This window comes from Mus musculus, chromosome 11 (assembly GCF_000001635.26).
Source record: "Mus musculus strain C57BL/6J chromosome 11, GRCm38.p6 C57BL/6J".
NCBI classification, from domain to species: domain Eukaryota; kingdom Metazoa; phylum Chordata; class Mammalia; order Rodentia; family Muridae; genus Mus; species Mus musculus.
In genome coordinates, this window is record NC_000077.6 from 5,333,524 (window position 1) to 5,352,973 (window position 19,450).

Here is a 19,450-nt window from a genome sequence, read left to right on the forward strand (position 1 = left end):
AAGAGAGAGGAAGAGAATATGGACAACAAAAGCCACTTTGTTGAGTATATTCATCTGTGCTAGGAACAATGACTAACAATAGATGTACTCTCCTTTAGATCCTGCTCCTATTTAGGGAAGTTGGAACATGTAGAGGGCTGAGTGACTGCCAGGGTCAGAGCCTGGGACTGCTGAACTGGGAGTTAGACTATTGCTTGGTGGTTGAGTGCTCATATAGTATGGGGGGTGGGGGGAGCTGACTAGTTTCAATCCCCAGTATATGGAAATTAAACAAACAGTTAAAACTGAAGTTTAAACCTGGATTGATAGGGAAACATCCCTTAGCTCTGACTTCATAGCATCTTGGTCATCAGGTGTGAGTCAGGGTTCACTAGAGAAACATAACCGCCCCCCCCCCCCAACGTGTCCCTTTTCTCTCCAAGCTGTTTTTTGCCAGTGTATTATCATAGCAACAGAAAGGAAACTAAAACGACGAGATTTTTATTTTTCTTTGCAATGACATTTCTGAAACTCTTGATCTGGAAAAGGGGGCAGAAAAGCAGCAGGGTGCAATTCTCTGTCAACCTTTACCCTTGGCTTCTCTGTAGTTCATCAGAAGGGCCAGTTTTTAGAGCAGTTCTTCTGCTCATGAAACCTGCATTAGGCTTCTTCCCTGTCACTCTGTAGACTCTTCACTCTCTGTCCTGTATGTCTATGTGTGAAAACTGACCAGGACAGAGGCAAACATAACTCCTCACCAACTCCCTTGGCTAAAAATGGTTGATATGTGGGCCTATACAGTTCACTTAAGACTGCAGCAAAAGGGTACCTCATATTCTCTGTGCAGCCTGGATGCTACTGCCAAAGGCAAATTATGTCATTCTATTAGAATCCTTCAATAGCACCTTTGAGATCAAATTTGCTCTCATATTGAGAGATAGTCTTCTCTCAATAGACCCACTTCAAATGACCTGGGATAAACTGAGAACATTGCCCCCTAGCTTGTGACAGCATTCTTGACCTAGCAACTACAGGGGTCTACTTAGGGATAGCAGCTCAGCACAACTCCAGCCCCTACCCCTTTCTGAAGAACACATTTTCTTCCTACCCTCACACATGACAAGGTGAGACAGGCTTAGTTTCATAGAGTCTTCAGCCCCATAACACAACTGGTAAGCCTAAAGAAGAGTGCCTGACTCAAAATGAGTCAATGAATCCCTTTCCTGGAATCTTTTTAGACTCAAAACCAGGAATATGGAGGTTATATCTCCTGAGTAGGTAGGGGCAGGGAGATAAAACAGGTCTATAAAGAGATCTGGAGAGGAAGCTGCTTATGTGGTGAGGAGGAGCAGTACCAGATGTTGGTTCTATGACACAGTTCAACCTTCAGAGCAAATGCCTTGTCCATGATTGTGATTCTACCATGCAGAAGCAACAGTCCTGACCACACCCAGTTGATACTGAAAGCAGGTGGTGTTTATTATCTAGAAAAGACTGACCGAGACAAGAGGAGACAAAATTCAACACTGGTGAAGCACAGAACAGTTCTGTTTCAGCTCCAGGGTCTTGTGAGCTGTATGATCTCAGATCATGTGGAGAACCTTACTAGGACTCAGTTTCCTCACCATAACATGGGAATGTGGACAAGATGTCAATGTGACAAGCAAAGGCAACTACAGCTCCTAGCAGGCAGTGTTCAGGATGGGTGCATACACCAGGTTCTGAGCTAAGTGCTCTGCTTACATCTCACAGCCCTACAGCAATCAGAGAGGCAGTTTTTCACAAAGGAACAAGACATCAAGAACTAAAGTTGCTTTTCTAAGGTCACTCAGGCAAGGCATTCTAACATAAAATCCTCTAAATGACTTTACGTTAACTTCCCCATACCATCTTCTGAAGCATGGACACAGGCAGGTCCAAGCCTGCTGGATTTACTGTATTTCAAAATGCTAGCACAGAATTGGTCTATCTGGTGTTTGGGGTTTATCTAGCCTGGAATTTCGGAATTCAGTCCAAGTGAATTCTGCTAGAAACATCATGAGAGTCTCTGTGAATATGAAGGGATGAAATGCCTGAGGCATACCGACTCTTGCACTTTGGGAAGGATTTATGACTCTTCTCAAAGTAAGCTGCCCCCAAATGTCAATTCTACTGTTTTACTGTCACAGGGTTAAGTTCTGTAATGAGGGCATTAGGGGAGATCCTAACCTTGATCCTGAAGCTCAGAATTTCAGACAAGCAAGGCCCAGAGCATCATCTTAACATTAAGTAAAAGAGAAAAAGAGAAATTGCTGCAGAGATCTGCCTGAGCCTGGCCTGAAGTGAGGCCGGGGGGGGGGGGGGGGGGCGGGCATCTGAAGTGGGCCTGGCCTACTTCTTCTCCTAACTCTACTGACATAGTTGATTTTGTCAGTACCTTTATAGAATTGAAAGATTAGAAGGATGTGATCATAAATTATTTTTCTCTCATGAGTTTTAAAGTGTTGAACTCAAAAGCCCTTGGTAATACACCAAGGTGATGCATTTATGTCTCTTACTTTTAAAATAAAACTTGGTTTGGACTCTTAGAGAAGCACTTATGTTTTTTAAAATCTTTGGGGTTTCAGCTCATGATTTTCTGTGCGCTGGTAAGGTAGGGGGGCCTGTGTCTAGCCCTCCTAGTTTCCCATAGGCTTTTCTGTGGCAAGAGACAAGTTTCAACGTCCATTAACAGCAGCTCACCCATTCTCAACTGCACACTCGGCTGGCTGACTTTCTTCCTATGCCTTTTAATTTCTTCTTCATTTCAGTGCTAGCAATGGAACCCAGGGCCTCACATGCTAGGCAGGAGCTCTGTCACCAAGCTATGTTCCCAGCCCAATCCCTTTGCCTTTGTGCTTCTCCTTGCCAATCAATCTTTGCTATAGCCACTGAAAGTCAGAAATAGAAGGAAACCATACTGTCTGCAGGGGACTGGCATGCTGAGCTGCAGAGAATGTGAGTCACTGTGCCTTCCCCCACCAGACATTTTGTCTCTACTCTTGGGAACCCAGGAAAGTAGAAAACAGAGTTGGCAAAGTCAATGAAATTAAAGTTGTGAACAGGAAGGAGGAAGAAAGGAGGAAGATGAGATTGTTCTGACTCATCAAACCATTTTACTTTGTTTGGTCCAGGCATCTTTACTAATGACTTTACTCAGGTGCCAGACAATTCTTAAGACAGACAACAGCAGCAAATGTGTGCTACCCCTGTGCTACCTTGTGCCACGCCCCAGTCTCAGCCTTTCCCAACAGAAATAAAGTGCTCCTAGAAAGGTAGAGCCATACACTGAGCTTGTAGGCCCCCACATTCAATAACTATTTCCTGATGAGTAAACACAAAAAGTGCTCAGTAATTCAATATATACCTAAGGTTTCCATTCCGCTGGCTTCATAGACCCGCAGGCCAAACCATGTGAAACTCACCAAGTAAACCGCAGTGTAGTTGGTTCAGGTAGTGGCGGAAACAGTTTGGTTCTGAGTGACTTCAACAAGTACCCATCACTAAACTATCAAAGGACAATAAGGGTTACACTGTGGGACCGTGTTCCAACCCATTTATAGACACAAGAGATGGATCCCTACTGGGCCCTGATTCGTGGGGAGGGAGACAATGAAGCCAATAAGCTGAGCATAGAGCAGCAGCAGCTTAAACCTAGAAGCAAATGGCGTAGCTGAAGCAGACCCCTAACAAGGAGAGCACTGTTCCTGCCCTTTGGATGTAGCTAGCAATTTCCCCTAGGAAAACACTAACATACTCTCATGAGGGTCTCTTCTAATCATCATTAAGCCACTTTGGACAAGTGAAAACAATGAGGTATCAAGGCTGAGCCACCTCAAACACCTTTATTCAACTTAGTGAACCATAAACCAAACAGGCCATAAGTCCTGTCAGGTTTCTCCCCCAATGAAAGGGCAGGAAAACTTGACAAGAGCCATGCAGTTTCTCAAAAGGCCTAAGAGGGATAAAAGCCACAAGCAAATTAGGCTCACGAGGATCTCCAGGACCAAAGACTTTTTAGGAGTAGTTGGCAGAAGATTCTCTAGATTTTGTGACAGCTCTCTGTACCAACATCACCTTTCCTCTTGCCTCATATACAAAAAACCTCAGCTTCCAGGAACAGGATGCAGTTGTCTTCCACAGTACACAGAGCCGTAGCATTGGGGACCATAAAATGTCCAGGAAGTAAGACTATTCTTAGGGGGACTATCTTTCTCCCAACCAAAAATTCAAATTACTTTTACAAAATCTTTCCTTTTAACAAAATGATACACTTTAAAACAGGTTATAACCTATCATGTTAAGAGTTCCTGATGGATGGATTTTCAAAGTGAATTTATTTCTATCATATACTACAGTCAGAAGTTATATTAACCCCTAGCAGCTAAAAAGCATGTGTTTGTGAGTGCTTCTAAATGGTGTGCCAACAGTCAATAGTGACACATGAGGCACCAGGCATTAGATCTCAACTCACTTCCTAGTCACTTGTGAAATAAGTTCTAATGCAGGGCCATAATTGCTGTCTGCTATTCTGAAACTAAGGAAGCTCTAAATTGCAAGAGTTTTTCCATAACATACTTGACAGCAAAAAATAATGGGTTTGAACTCATTTGGAAGTAAAGCAGTTGTGGTCTAAGAGGAGGCTATTTAGGCTTTAGTTATCCCATTTGATGTGAATATCCATAAGCATATGCTACACATATATGAATGTGTATGATTATTGAGTATGGCCCCAGGGTTACTTATAGAAAAAAAATATATATATATACCATAATACTTCCTGAAGCCCCCACCCCCAAATCTCAGGTCTAAAACCTCTGGCCCCAAAGATGTAAGGTACAGTATTATGGATTTCTAACATTAACCCATTTCACAGATAAGTATTGAGACTCCCAGGGAAAGCAACTTGCCCAAGACCACATAGTAGGCAGGGTTACAGCAGACTCTGAAGCGCCAAAGCACATGCGTTCTATGGTGCTATGTCTCCTCACACAGCTTCAGAAGGAGTACTATGCCAGCATGGCTCTTCTTCAGAACCTGATATTTGAAACTCAGGAAAATGCTTATGTGGAAAACATCAACCACAACGGCAGTGACACAGAAGGCCTGGTGCTTACCTTGCCCAGGACAGTGAGACATGGTTTGGGGTCCAATTCTGGCTGTTCAAGCTTCACCACTCCTACCCAGCCATATTCATACAAGTCCTCTTCGTCATTGTTATTACATAGGCCTAGTGGGTGCATCTAAGAGACAAAATGGAAAGAAGATATCAACAGGCTGCCTTACAGACTGGTTTGACCCACTTCATGCATTTGTTATTGTATACTAAGTCACTTCAAAACTTCAAACTTTATGGCAGGGAACAGGTTTTTAATCCACGGGGAATTTCAAGTAATTACTGTGAGCTGAGCACTGAAGAGAACACAAAAAAACCCCTAGAAATAGATATTATAAGGGGTGGAGAAATGACTCAACAGGTAAGAGCACTGACTGCTCTTCCAAAGGACCCAGGTTCAATTCCAAGCATGCACATGATGGCTCACAACTGTCTATGAATCCAGTTCCAAAGAATCTGATGCCCTTTTCTGGCACCCATAAGCACCAGCCCTGCATATGCTGCTATACAGATACATTCAAACGTAACATCCATACCCATAAAATAAGATGAAATAAAAATATGTATATACTATATACACATATATTCATGTGTATGCACATGGAGCCCAGGGGTTGATGTCAGATGTCTTCTCAACCTCCCTTCACCTTATTTTTTTGAGACAGAGTCTTTAAATGAGCTTTCTTATCTCGCTAGAATGATTGGCTTTAAGTCTCAGAGATCCTCCTGTCTCTGCCTGTTCAATGCTAGGATTACAGGTGTGCACCACAGTGCTTGGTTTTTACATGGTGCTGGAAATTGAATTTAAGGCCTCATGTTCACACAGCAAACATTTTACAGACTCAGCCATGATTTTAGCCCGTATAAATATATATTATAGCTACTTTCTCTCTGCCTTCAAAGTAATAGTTGTCCAAGATGGAAGCCACCTGATAATAGGGAGAAAATGCATTTTATATAAATGCCAATCTAAATTACTATGAAATATCATAAATCTAACACTAAGCAATTATTAAAAAACCAACCAACCAAAAAACCCAAAAACTAACCAGGATAATATCCTATTTAGCTTCTAGGTTTTAAGGTCACAATAACTTATGCATAATGGTCTAGAGACATATTCAGGACTTTGAGAGAACTGGAAATGCGGCAGTATAATTAGCAGGCTATTTTGAGATTGCAAATGGTTACTAAATAGATGACATTAAGTCTTTTCAAAATCTGTTACACATCACAAAATAGAAACTAGAGAGAGGAGCACCAGCTTATTTTCTCATATAGAAGCTTGAAAACCACAAAAATCCCCAGGTCTATGTTTAGAATTCTAGCATTGACTTGTATCAGACTATTCTGTAGCAATTTCTCATATGTTCTTTAAGATCCAGTAAGTTCTAAAGGGAAGCTCATTAAAACTCAGAAGTTCTAGAGCTGAGTGTTGGCTTAGTGGTTAGGCTCCTTGTTGCTCTTACAGAGGACCAGGGTTTAATTCTCAGTATCTACATGACAGTACACAATCATCTTTAACACCAATTCCTAGGGATCAACATCTTCTTCTGACCTCTATGGACATACACATTGTATACATACATGCAAGCAAAACATACGTAGACATAAAATAAAAATAGATCTTTAAAATAAAAGATCATCAAGATTCAGGAAGTAAAATTTAGAGTCTCAGGAAGGCACCTCCTTTTCTAAGCTTACATAAATCATAAAGACTAGCAAGGACACAGAGACCAACTATGTTGCCTAGCAGAATAGACCCATCAAGCTGCCCCTAAACGTCCCAGACTACTTAGTGGCCTGTCAGAGATACCATCTGACCTGGTGAGTTACCTGTAAGTCAAGGACTGTGTTCCAGGATTCCAGCTTTTGTCAGCCATCATCCATGTTAGGGTGGGCTTTGGAAATGCAGCTGTCTTTAAAATTATTCCTGCTCCTGTACATAGCTCCTAATACTCCTGTAAGTGACCCCCCTTCCCAAGACTCAATGGTTTGTCAACATGTACCTAGGTAGCATCTGTATTTTGGTTTGTCCTTGATTCCCTATCTGAGATGAGCAGACATTGTTTAAGATTCTCCAAAGAACACTATTATACACCATAGGATCCAGAGCCCAAGAACAATGTGGAAAGAGGAAATCCTCATAGATAACTCACTAAGTTATAAGCCTAGCACTGTATGTGCTAGATCTCCCCTTTGATATTTTTTATTTTTATGTGTATGAGTGGTTTGCTAGCATGTACACCTGTGCACCAGGTGCATGCCTAATCTTCTCAGAGATCAGAGGAGGAGTCAGAGCCTCTATAACTGGACTTACAGATGATTGTAAGCCACTTTATGGGTTCTGGGAATTGAACTTTAGTCCTCTAGAAGAGCATCAGTGCTTTTAACCACTGGTCCATATCTCCAGCCCAATGTGCTAAACTCTTTAAGATTAAAGATATCTTTAGATTTATATTAAGAACCTTCTAAGACCAGGAGTAGTGACATGTGACTTTAATTCCAGCACTTGGGAGGCAGAGGTAGGCAGATCTCTGTGAGTTTCAGGACAGCAAGGGCTACATAGTGAGACCCTGTCCTGGGAAAACAAAACAAAACAAAACAAAACAAAACAAAACAAAACAAAACAAAACAACCTTCTCGATTCCACTATAGAAGGGATAGCAGCTCCAAAGACATCTATATCCTAACCTTCATACATTTTACCTTACATAGTAAGACACACTGGCATATGTGACTAAGCATGATGAGATGGAGAGTTCCTGCATTCTCCAGGTAGGCAGGTATATCAAGATTAGTATTGTTCTAAACCAGTAGACCAGTATGTAGTAACTTAGAACAGCAAATAGAAAGCTAATGCATATTATTTCTTACTTGCTTTACAGGTGAGAACAAAAGTTCAAGGTAAATGACCTTGTTTTTCAAGACAACATGGGCAGCAAGTAGCACACACAACTCAAATGATTCCACCGGGGGACTTTCCACTCTGCTCACTTGCTCTATGCCTCCTTACTTGAGAGTTGACTATCTGAGAGAAAAAGACTGAAAGAGAAAATCTTCAGGAAAAAAATGTTTGTATCTTTAAATCTGTTGTGGTCAAGGACAGAGTGCTATTTAATGCAGGCAGCAAAAGGAGCTAAGATATGGAAAGTGGGGCATGTGTCTGTGAAGCTGCAGGGCCTCAAAGTAAACTGAAGGAAAAATAAGATTCGTCATTCTAAACTTAGGGAAGAGATATAAAAGATGGAGGAGGAAGAATGAAACGAGACTGACCAGTAGTAAAAAGAGTCACAGTCTACAAGACAAAGAGAAGATCTTAAAAATTAGAATGGAGTTTAGACATCAAGACAGGGTCAGAATACCAAGCAGTAAATGGCACACAGAAGAGAAGACAGTCCCACAGTGTTGCATGGGATTCAGATTCTAAGAGTCACTAGGCTGTCCCCTCATTGTCATCTCTGGAGATCAAGCATACCACTGCATGGAAGGTGTGGCACCTATTCGCTTAGCACTTCTTAAGGTCTGGGAGGATAAAGGGGGTGTCAGCAGCTGTCTTTGTAGTTAGTGAGCACCCTTCCCCTGGGAATTCCAAGGCAAAGGATGAAGAGTCCTATTTTTTTCATAAGCCTTGAGTTTCAGAGTAGAACCAACAAGGGTTCTGCAGTGAAGTAGACAGTATAACCTTTCCTCTAAGATACCCATCCTGGAATGTTCTAGGTATTAAATGAGGAGTAGTCTAAAATGCCAAGACCTCCTACAACAAAAAAAGATTAACAAGGGTCATCAAATTATACCATAAGTTCAGTCACCTATGACCTTCAGGAAACGGAGAAATCAACTCAGCCCAGCTTCAGTTTCCAAAAGTCTCAGGTCAAGACATTACAAAAGCAACAATACTTGTGACCCTGTTTTACTATATTTCATGGGACTTCTGATCATGTGGCTTGGAGGATTCCAAATAGGCAACTACACCTATGGGGTTTAGTCAGTGATAGAAAACAGCTTTGAAGGAGCAGGGATCTCAGGCAGACCTAAAAGCTGAGTCTTTTTCAAAACTTCAATGAAGAGAGGCCAGCAGATATGGTCAAACAGGTGTAAGTCCATTCACATAAAATTTCAAGAGGCAAATAAAGAGACTTGAAGTCAACTAGTGGTTATTGGGCTTGGAGTGATAAGAAGCAACTGTTCTGTGGGTATCAGTTCTTCTTGAGTGTGATGGAACCTCATAGTGGTTTATAACACAACATATTACACACACACACACACACACACAGCTCAAATCAAGTGTCTCTCTATGTAGCCGTGGCTGTCCTGAAACCCACTATGTAGATCATGTGGCCTGGAACTCAGAAAGATCTGCCTGCCTCTGCTGTGATTAAAAGCATGCACCACCATGCCTGACACCAAATGCTTTAAAATGGTAGGTTTTTAACCAAGCAATTGTTTATTCAGAAAGGATTTATTGCTGGCCTACTGCTGGTCTTGGTGAATGTGGGTATCCACAGTGTAGGGCAATGTGGTTTGAATCCTTCCAGAACATAAGCTAATTATAAAGGCCCTTCAGAAATCATGTCCTGACCCCACCCCACCCCCCCAAAAAAACAGTGTAAAACTCAGAAACACTTCACAACTTCACAGAAATTCATCATTACATTTGTAAACTGAAACTCTACAGAAGGCTACTTTCTTCTTTCACTTTGTCTTGTGTGTGTGTGTGTGTGTGTGTGTGTGTGTGCAGGCACACACACATGCCTGGGGAATCACTCAAGCATGCCAGCCAAGTATGTTACCACTGAGCTATAATCCCAATCCTTCAAAACAAATTTATTTATTTATTTATTTATTTATAGGTCTAGGACAGTCTGTGAGTTTCTCAAGTTGGCCTTGAACTATCCTCATCTTCTAAATATGTGAGATTTCAGGCATATGCCATCATACCCAGCTAGTGAAAATGGGGGTGAGATGGGTTTAACCTGCTAAATCCATCATTTCCTATTCTGATCCTAAAAGTGCTTTGTGTTTAATGTAACCACATTGTTCCATGAAACACATTTTGAGAACAAGCTAGAAGGGAGAACACATACACATTAAATACAAAGCAGAGCTAAATGACCTCAAATATCGAAGAACCAACCATGACTCAAGAGTAAATAAAAGACACTGGAAAGAGAGAGTCATGGGAGGGCAGCAAACAGAAGGGAGAGCGGATAACCCAGAACAGGAACCAAGAGCAGCAGAAGCCATGGTTGGAACTTGACTCACTGCAGCCACTATGAGAATGGGACCTAACATTAAGGAAGGTGTGTCGAGAGTATGTACTCAGGTATGAAGAAACGTAAAATACATAAATGCCAAGCACAACCAAGGGTCCCTTAGAGTCTGTCAGGCCAGCACTCTGAAAAATACTTCCTACTGGGCTGGCTCTTTCTTTCATACTTCTCTAAGACCCCTTAACAGACTTTCTTGCTGACATGGGGGTAACTATTGGCACTCCTGGCATGACTCTTGATTACCAAATAGTGTCAAAGTCTTCAAAACTAAAATGGACTTTTCTAAAGCACCAATTATCAGTTGCCACTGGTTGTTCACTTTTCCTTGTAAAGATACCATAAAAAATTCTCATAGGATTGAAAACCCACTTTACAGTCAATCACTGTAGAGCAACAGAAGCAGGCACATCTCTATGAACTTAAAGCCAGCCTGGTCTACACGGTGAAACCCTGCCCTTCTCCACAAAAGGGAGATGATGTCAACATTTCTACCCCAGGTTCCCACTCTTTTTAACTCCCCCAGGTAGGCCACCCTGCAAATTCAATGTTTGCTACCACAATTAACTAATGTAATTATTGGTTATAACAATTTTACTCATCTGTCAAAGATAATATTGTAAATTCAGGTTGCTGTCAGTTCATCTCTGACAATAGTACTAGCTTTCAGAAATGTCTGTCCAACACCTGTAGCAACACAGGGTTCTATTTCACTCAAGGAGGTCCAAGTTAAAAGATCAGGAAAACGCTCCCCATCTGCCCCACAGGGTTTCTTTATGTTGCCCTGGAACTCACTTTGTAGACCAGGCTGGCCTCAAACTCACAAAGATCCACTTGCCTCCCCGGTGCTGGGATTAAAGGTGTGTACCACCATGGCCAGGCTGGGAAAATATTTCTCAAATAACTAGAAAAAGTCATATGATGAAAATACGTACTAGTGGGATGATCTGATACAAAGAATGATGTCCCCTAGGCAAAGATAGGCATCAAATGCAAATGAGCATGCTATGCTATGTGTGTGTGTATGTGTGTGGGGGGGTGAAATAGTGAACTTCTCATCTGAGCGTGTTACTAGGTTACATTTCAATCTCATTCCATGCTTATAGCAAACTGTTGAATATGCAATGATTGTGATTGGAGTACATAAAGAGCCTGCAAACTGAAACTGCAAGTCAGCAATGAAGCCAAATGAATGAATGGTACCACAAAAATTGTGTCAGCCAATGAACAGCTAGATCCTACGCAAAGTCAATGGAAAATGATCTAGTTAATTAAATTATGCATGGGTGCTTCCACAGAGAATGAGCAAAGCAGAAAAGGAACTATGGGGAAATGAGAGTTTTCTCAATTGGAAAATGATATCACTGAAGTCAAACATAAATAAAGGATACCACACCACTTAGACAATTCTCCTGACAATATTCTAACACTGTCCATCCCAGATCCATTGTGCAGTCCCAGTATAAGATACTGAGGCTATAATTACATTCTAATTTGTTAAATTAAAAACAAATTCTCAACCTATTTAGCTTCAGCTTCTTTCAGCCACATTCACAGTATCATGTATGGATTCCATCTCAGAATGGGTCTTCAACAACAACAAACAACAACAACCGCCCTAAACGTTTTTATTTTCAGCCTTGTTTTTCAAGACAGTCTCAATCAGACTCATTACTATTATCTAAGATATTAGTCCCATTTAAAAGATTCCAGACCCTTTTCCGGGTAGTAATCATCTACACAAAACAAGGACCTTCTACATAAGGAATTCAAATAGTCTCCCAAAGGCCCAACTAGGTATTGTTTCTACATCTTTACTCCACAACCACTATGTAAAAGCCTCAGTTCCTGTTCAGTCAGTGCCATCAGGTCACTCCACACAGGACCAATGTATACTTCTGACACTTTATTATTCAAAATTAGCATTAGGACCCTGCAGTGTATGGAAACATGGTAACTTTTACTTCTCCACCTTGCTGCCCTGAGACAGGGCTCGTCCCTGAACCAGCAGCTTCTGCTTTGGTTAGGTTAGCTAGCCAAACCTAGCTAAGATCTCTTGGGATCTCTCTGTCTCTGCTGTCCTCTCCTTAGAGACAGTTACAGGCATGGGCAGCTGTGCCAGCTCTCTAGATGCAAGCTGGGAATTCAAACTCAGGTCCTTGCTTGCAAGTAAATACTTTTCCTAAGGCCCCGAATTTTTCTTAAAATGTTTAGGGAAAGAGAGTTTGCCTAACCACATGGCTGAAATTTCAAAAGCTTTTACTCTACTATTTTTAGGACAGTTTTAAAAGGCCTAATTACATATAAGAACCCAGAAACATCACAAAAGGGGTGGGGGGATTTCACAGGTTCAGAAACCTAGAATGGAACCTAATGAAGATTCCACTAAAGTACTTAATTCTCTACTAGGAAATGAAAGGACAGCCCCACTGCCTAGAGCAAAAAGACAAGCAAGTTTTCTGAGACAGATTCATGGGAGAATATCAGGCAAATAATAAGCTATAATTAAACTCAAGGATAAAAGAAAGTGTGGTCTGTTCTGTGTTTAACACTGACCCTGTGTTTTGGGAAGAGTAACCTGGGATGCTCAGTATGGCATGAGTCAAGGATGGAAGAACACCTCTCGTTCTTTACAGGGATGATACTAATCCCAATGCCTTAATGGGAAAGGAGTTAATAAGATGTGACACAAACAAGTAGCACAGTAGGTGCTCAGTGACTAAGTCCTCTTTATTTTCTCTACATCTGTCTAGTTCACTTTTGCTTTATGCCTTTGCCAAGAACACTCTGCCCTTCAAGACAGCCTCAATGTCACTCTTCCCATGGAGCTTTCTTGAATGCACTCACAAAGACTGCTTCCATATCTTTGATACCAAATACTTTCATGGTGCTTACCAGTCCCTTTTACTGCTCACTACCCCCCACCTAATGTGAGCATCTGCTTCTAGAACACTATTACTCAGAGCTTCCGACCACCCTACTTTTAACCTTGACATCAACAGGTGCTCAGTAAATGATTGCTGGACAAAGCCTTTGGCCTCTCTATTTGGCTGCCTGCTTTGTTTGTGGAAAGCCACTTAGGTCTCTGCTTAGCTAATGGAGGGTCGAGGGCAAATAAATCAGGATTTAACCAACCTGTAGCATGAACCTTTTAAGGATTAGCTCTTAAGTGTTGACTGCCAATTCATCAAAGTCATTTCCAAACAAAAAGACTCACTGGCACAGACTGGCACAGGAAGCTGATACTTCCTACTCAGAGAACACAACCCTGCTGCCCTTCACTCACGTAGGCTGGTCACCATATTTTGAAAGGCCAGTGGACAGGGAAGGAAAGTATGAATCCTCCAAAAGAAAATTCCACATCTACAATTTTCCTACTTATGTCCAACTCACAAAGTTACTGTCAGCAACAACAAAAAGAAAAGAACTAAATCCAAAGAGAGGTAGGAATAAGATCCAGGTCCAAGAACTCCAACAGAGAGGAGAAATAAAGGAAACCCCAAAACGATGGCTCAGAGGGTGACAGCTGCAGGAAAGTCAAACAAACAATGAAACCCTGAACCCCTGCCAAATAAGATTGTTAATACTAAGGAGTTTTACAGTTATGAATAAGAGAATGAAATGTGGAACTAAGGGATTAACTGAGAGCAAGAAGAGAGAATAACAACACAGCTCCTTAATTCAAAGAAAGGCAGACTTTACATCTAAGAATGCAGGTCCAGCTGAGAATACTACTGCAACAATAATGTGATGTAAGGAACAAGCATGATGTGAGAAATACAGAAGCCAGGCCTGGTGGGGTACATCTTTAATCCCAGCACTCGGGGGGTGGGGGGGCAGTGGCAGGTGGATCTCTTGAGTTCAAGGTCAGCCTGGTGTACAAATCAAGTTCCAGGACAGCCAGGGCTACACAGAGAAACACTGTCAGGAAAGGAGGGAGGGAGGAAAGAAGGGAGGGAGAAAAGGAGGGAGGGAGGGGGAGAGATAGAAAGATATAAGTAGGGTTGGTGGGGGGAAGTCTAAAACCTTCCACTTCACATAGTAGAAGTAAAAAAGGCAATGTGAATATGAAACAGCAACATGAACATTTTCCAAATAAGCTTAGAAACATTCAAAGAAAAGAGAAGCTGTTCTACCAGAGGTCAAACAGGCTGCCAGAAATCCAGGTAGGCTGCCCTCCCAAGGACCTTCCCTACACTCTTGGTACTTCCCTTCATGTCCCTAATTTCCACCTCCTAAGCAATACCACGTCCCAGCTCCCAACTCAAGAAGAGATCCCTGAGGGACAAGAGACTACACAGGCTACCAAAAGTCCAAGTTGGCTGCCCATCTGCAGATATTGCCCACACTTTCAGTGTTGCCCCCTCCCCAACCTTTCACCAGTTCCTCAACCTCCTTGTTGCTATGTTTCAGTCTCCACTTTGGACAAAGACTTTCTGCTTTATCAGAGGCTATGACAGCTGCCAGAAGTTCAGGCAGGGGTCTAACAGGCTCTAAGAGACCTTGAATGGCAGCCCTATACCCTGCAAAACTTTCAATCATCATAGGTGGAGAAAACGAGATCTTCCATGATAAAGACACATTTAAACAACATCTATCCAGAAAGCCAGCCCCCCCCAGAAAGTACTAGAAAGAAAACTCCAACCCAAGGAATTTAACTATACCCATGAAAACACAGAAAATAATCCCAACCCCCCCCCCACACACACACAGAGAGAGAGAGAGAGAGAGAGAGAGAGAGAGAGAATCATAATGGATGCAAAGTCACAATCTATCCTTCTGCTGCATACAAGAAACATACCTCAACATCAAAGATAGGCATTACCTTGAGAATGGGGTTGGAAAAAAATTTTCTTCTAAGCAAGTGACCCTAAAAGGACAAAACAAGCTGGTGTAGCCATCTAATATCTAACAAAATAGACTTTGAACAAAAATTAATCAAAAGAGATGGAGGATATTACATGCTCAAAGATAATGTTTTAATTCTTAACATCTGTTTGCCAAACACAAGGGCACCCAAGTTTGTAAAAGAAACATTACTAAAGCCTAAATCACACATTGACCCTCACAAATTGGCAGCAGGAGACTTCAATACCCAACTCTCACCAATGTACAGGCCATCTAGCCAAAAACTAAACAGAGAACTACTGGCATAAAGAGACATTACAAACTAAATGGACCTAACAGACATCTACAGAACATTTCACCTTAATAGAAAAGAATATACCTTCTTCTTAGCACCTCATGGAACTTTCTCCAAAACTGACCACATATGCAGTCACAAAGCAAGTCTCAACAGATTAAAAAATAATAATAATAATAATAATAAACCCTGCATCCCATCAGATCACTGTGGATTAAAGCGGGTTTCAACAATAGGAACAACAGAAGGCCTACAAACTCATGGAAAGTGAACAGTGTCTACTGAATGAAAAATGGGTCAATACAGAAAAATAAAGAAATGAAAGACTTTCTAGAATTCAATGAAAATGAATACCAACAGACAACATACTCAAACTTTTTTTTTTTTTTTAAGTATAGAATAGAATTTATTTAGGGCATGGGGAGGGGAGTTAAGAGGGTAGTAGAGGCAGAGAAAGGCAGAGAGAGGGAGTGAGAAGCAAAGTAGAGGCCGGCCATGGCCACATGGAGAGAGAGGGAAGAAGGGAAGGGGAAAGGAAAGAGTCCAAGAGGGCAAGAGAGAAACAAGCGGGAGCAGGAATAAGAGCCAACATACTCAAACTTATGCAACACAAGGAAAGTGGTGTTAAGAGGAAAGTGTGTAGCACTAAGTGTTTACATATAAAAATTGGAGCGATCTCATACTAGTGACGTAGCCGCACACCTGAAAGCTCTAGAACAAAAAGAAGCAAGCATAAGCATGAAGAGTGGATAGCAAATAAACTAATCACTAAAATCAGTAAGCAAGAAACAAAAAGAACAATACAAAGATTCAATGACACAAAGAGTTTGTTCATTGAGGAGGGGGGAATCAACAAGATAGACAAATCCTTATCCAAACAAACTAAAAGGTAGAGAAAGAATATCCAAATCAACAAAATCAGAAATGAAAAAAAAGGCAACATAACAACAGACACTGAGGGAATGCAAAGAATCATTAGGTCATACATTAAAAATCTGTACTCCACAAAATTGTAAAACCTAAAATAAATGGATAATTTCCTTGATAGATTCCATTTCCCAAAATTAAGTGAGATGAGAAACCCAATTTAAATAGACCTATAACCCCATAAAGAAAGAGAAGCAGTCATTGAAAGTTTTCCAATCACAAAAAGCCCAAGGTAGACAGTTTTAGTGAAGAATTCTATCAGACTTTCAAAGAAGAGGTAACACTAATACTCCTCAAATTAGTCCAAAAAGAGAAACAAAAGAAACACTGATGCATTTGTATTTGGAACCTAAATAAAATGTCATGCAGTTCTATTCAATTATGGAAAAAAGAAAAAAGAAACATTGTCAAATTTTTTGAGGGTCACACTCACCCTGATACCCAACTTAAAGAAAGGGAATTACAGATAGATTTCTCTCATGAACATAGATGCAAAACTACTTAATAAAATATTCGTAAACTGAATCTATGCACACATCAAAAAGATCATCCACCATGATCAAGTGGACTTCATCCTAGAGATTCAGGAATGTTTCAATATAACAAAGTAAGTCAATGTAATCCTCCAAATAAACAAACTGAAAGAAAAAAAAACATGAAAATCTCATTAGATGCAGGAAAAAGCCTTTGACAAAACCCAACACCCATTCACAATAAAAGTCTTGGAGTAGGAGTACAAGAAATATAACTAAATATAATTAAGGCAATTTACAGCAAGTCTATAGCTAACATCAAATTAAACGAGGAGCAACTCAAGGCAATTCCACTAAAATCAGGAACAAGACAAGGCTGTCTACTTCCTCCTATTTATTCAATATAGTAACTGAAGTTCTAGCCAGAGTAATGAGGCAACTAAATGAGATCAAGGGATACAAATTGGAAAGAAGAAATCAAAGTATCTCTATTCACAGATGATACTTCAGCAACCCTAAAAATTCTAGCAGGGAACTTCTACAGCTCATAATGTAGAAGTTCCCTGCTAGATCATTCAAGTGGCTGGATATAAGATCAACTCAATAAATATATAAAATATATTTATTTATTATAAAGCAATCCACCTATATAAAAATGATATACAGATTTAGAAAGAAATAAGAAAAACAACACCCTTCATAATAGCCACAAATTATATAAAATATGTAGGAGTTAACTCTCATCAAACAAGCGAAAGACTTACATTATAAAAACATCAAGTCTTTGAAGAAAAAAAAATTGAAGATATCAGAAGGTGGAAAGACCTCTCATGCTCATGGATTGGTGGGATCAAAATAGTAAAAATGGTCATTCTACCAAAAGCAAACTAGGGTTTCAATGGAATCCCAAACACAATTCTTTATAGACCTTGAAAAGACAACTCAACTTCATATGAAAAACAACAAAACAAAACAAACCAGGATGCTAAAACAACTCTCAACAATTAAAGAACTTTATGCGGTTATCTCTGATTTCAAGCTCTACTACAGAGCTATATTTAAAAAACAAAAAACAAAACACCCACACATGGTACTGGCATATAAAGGCACGTTGATTAATGGAATGGAATTGAAGACCCAGAAGTAAATCCACACACCTATGGATACTTGATTTTTGACAAAGAAGCCAGAAAGACGTAATGAAAACAGAAAGCATCTTCAACAAATAGCACTAGTATAAGTATCTGCATGTAGAAAAATGCAAATAGATCCATATTTAATCACCCTGCACACAAAGCTCAAGTCCAAATAGATCAAAGACCTCAACATAAAACCGACACATTGAACCTGACAGAAGAGAAAGTGGGTAATAGCCTTGAACACACTGGTACAGGAGACAACTTTCTGAACAGAAAACACCTATAGCACAAGCATTAAGATCAACGATTAATAAATGAGACCTCATTGGGCTAGAGAGATGACTCAGCATTTAAGAACACTGTCTAATCTTCTAGAGGTCCTGAGTGCAATCGCCAGCAACCACATGATGGCTCATAACCATCTATAATGTGATCTGATGCCCTCTTCCGGCATGCAGAACTCTCATACTCTCATATATGAGAGCACTCATATACATAAAATAAATAAATCTTAAAAAAAAATGAGACCTCATAAAACTGAAAAGCTTCTGTAAGGCAAAGACACCATCCATAAGACAAAATGGCAGCCTACAGAATGGGAAAAGATTTTCACCAAGTCCACATCCAATAGAGGGCTAATATCCAAAATACATAAAAAATTCAAGAAGCCAGACATCAACAAATCAACTAATCCAATTAAAAAACTGGGTTACAAGCTGGGCAGTGGTGGTGCACACCTTTAATCCCAGCACTCTGGAGGCAGAGGTAGGAGGATCTCTGAGTTTGAGGGTAGACTGGTCTACAGAGTTCTAGGACACCCAGGGCTACATAGAGAAACCCTGTCTCAACACAAAACAAAACATTGTTAAGAAAACAAATAAGCAAGCAAGCAAACAAACAAACAAACAAACCCCAACCCAAAAACCAAGTTACAGATCTAAACAGAGAATTCTCAATAGAGTGTGGGAAGCCACATGTGCCGTTGCAGGGTGGCGCTGGCTACCGCTGGCCACCACGCATACATAGGCAGTAAAGTTTTTTTGCCAAGATGAGGTTTTGAGAATTAACCAATCACATGAGAGACAAGTTAACCAATCAGATGAGAGACAAGTTAACCAATCAGATGTGAGACATGCAAATGAAGTGGTAAGCATAACCCATGCATAACCAATCCGGGTGTGAGACACGCCTCTCCTAGGCCTGTATAAGCAGCACCAGTTCTGGGCTTGGGGTCTCTTCACCTCTGCAATCAAGCTCTCCCAATAAACATGTGCAGAAGGATCCTGTTGCAGCGTAGTTCTTGCTGGCGAGTTGGGTGCGCGCAAGAATAGAGGAATCTCAAATGGCTAAGAAACATTTAAAGAAATGTTCAACATCCTTAGCAA

At 40.7% G+C, this 19,450-nt stretch overlaps 1 protein-coding gene across 2 annotated transcripts in view; it reads right to left on the reverse strand.

Annotated features, from left to right (window-relative positions):
• The window catches only part of Znrf3 (zinc and ring finger 3), a 168,519-nt gene that overhangs the window by 57,195 nt on the left and 91,874 nt on the right, over positions 1–19,450 (reverse strand). For both annotated transcript variants that reach the window (NM_001080924.2, NM_001290501.1), the window contains one exon: positions 5,115–5,240. In NM_001080924.2, coding sequence (NP_001074393.1) covers positions 5,115–5,240 — 126 coding nt within the window. The remainder of the gene's footprint in view (positions 1–5,114; positions 5,241–19,450) is intronic.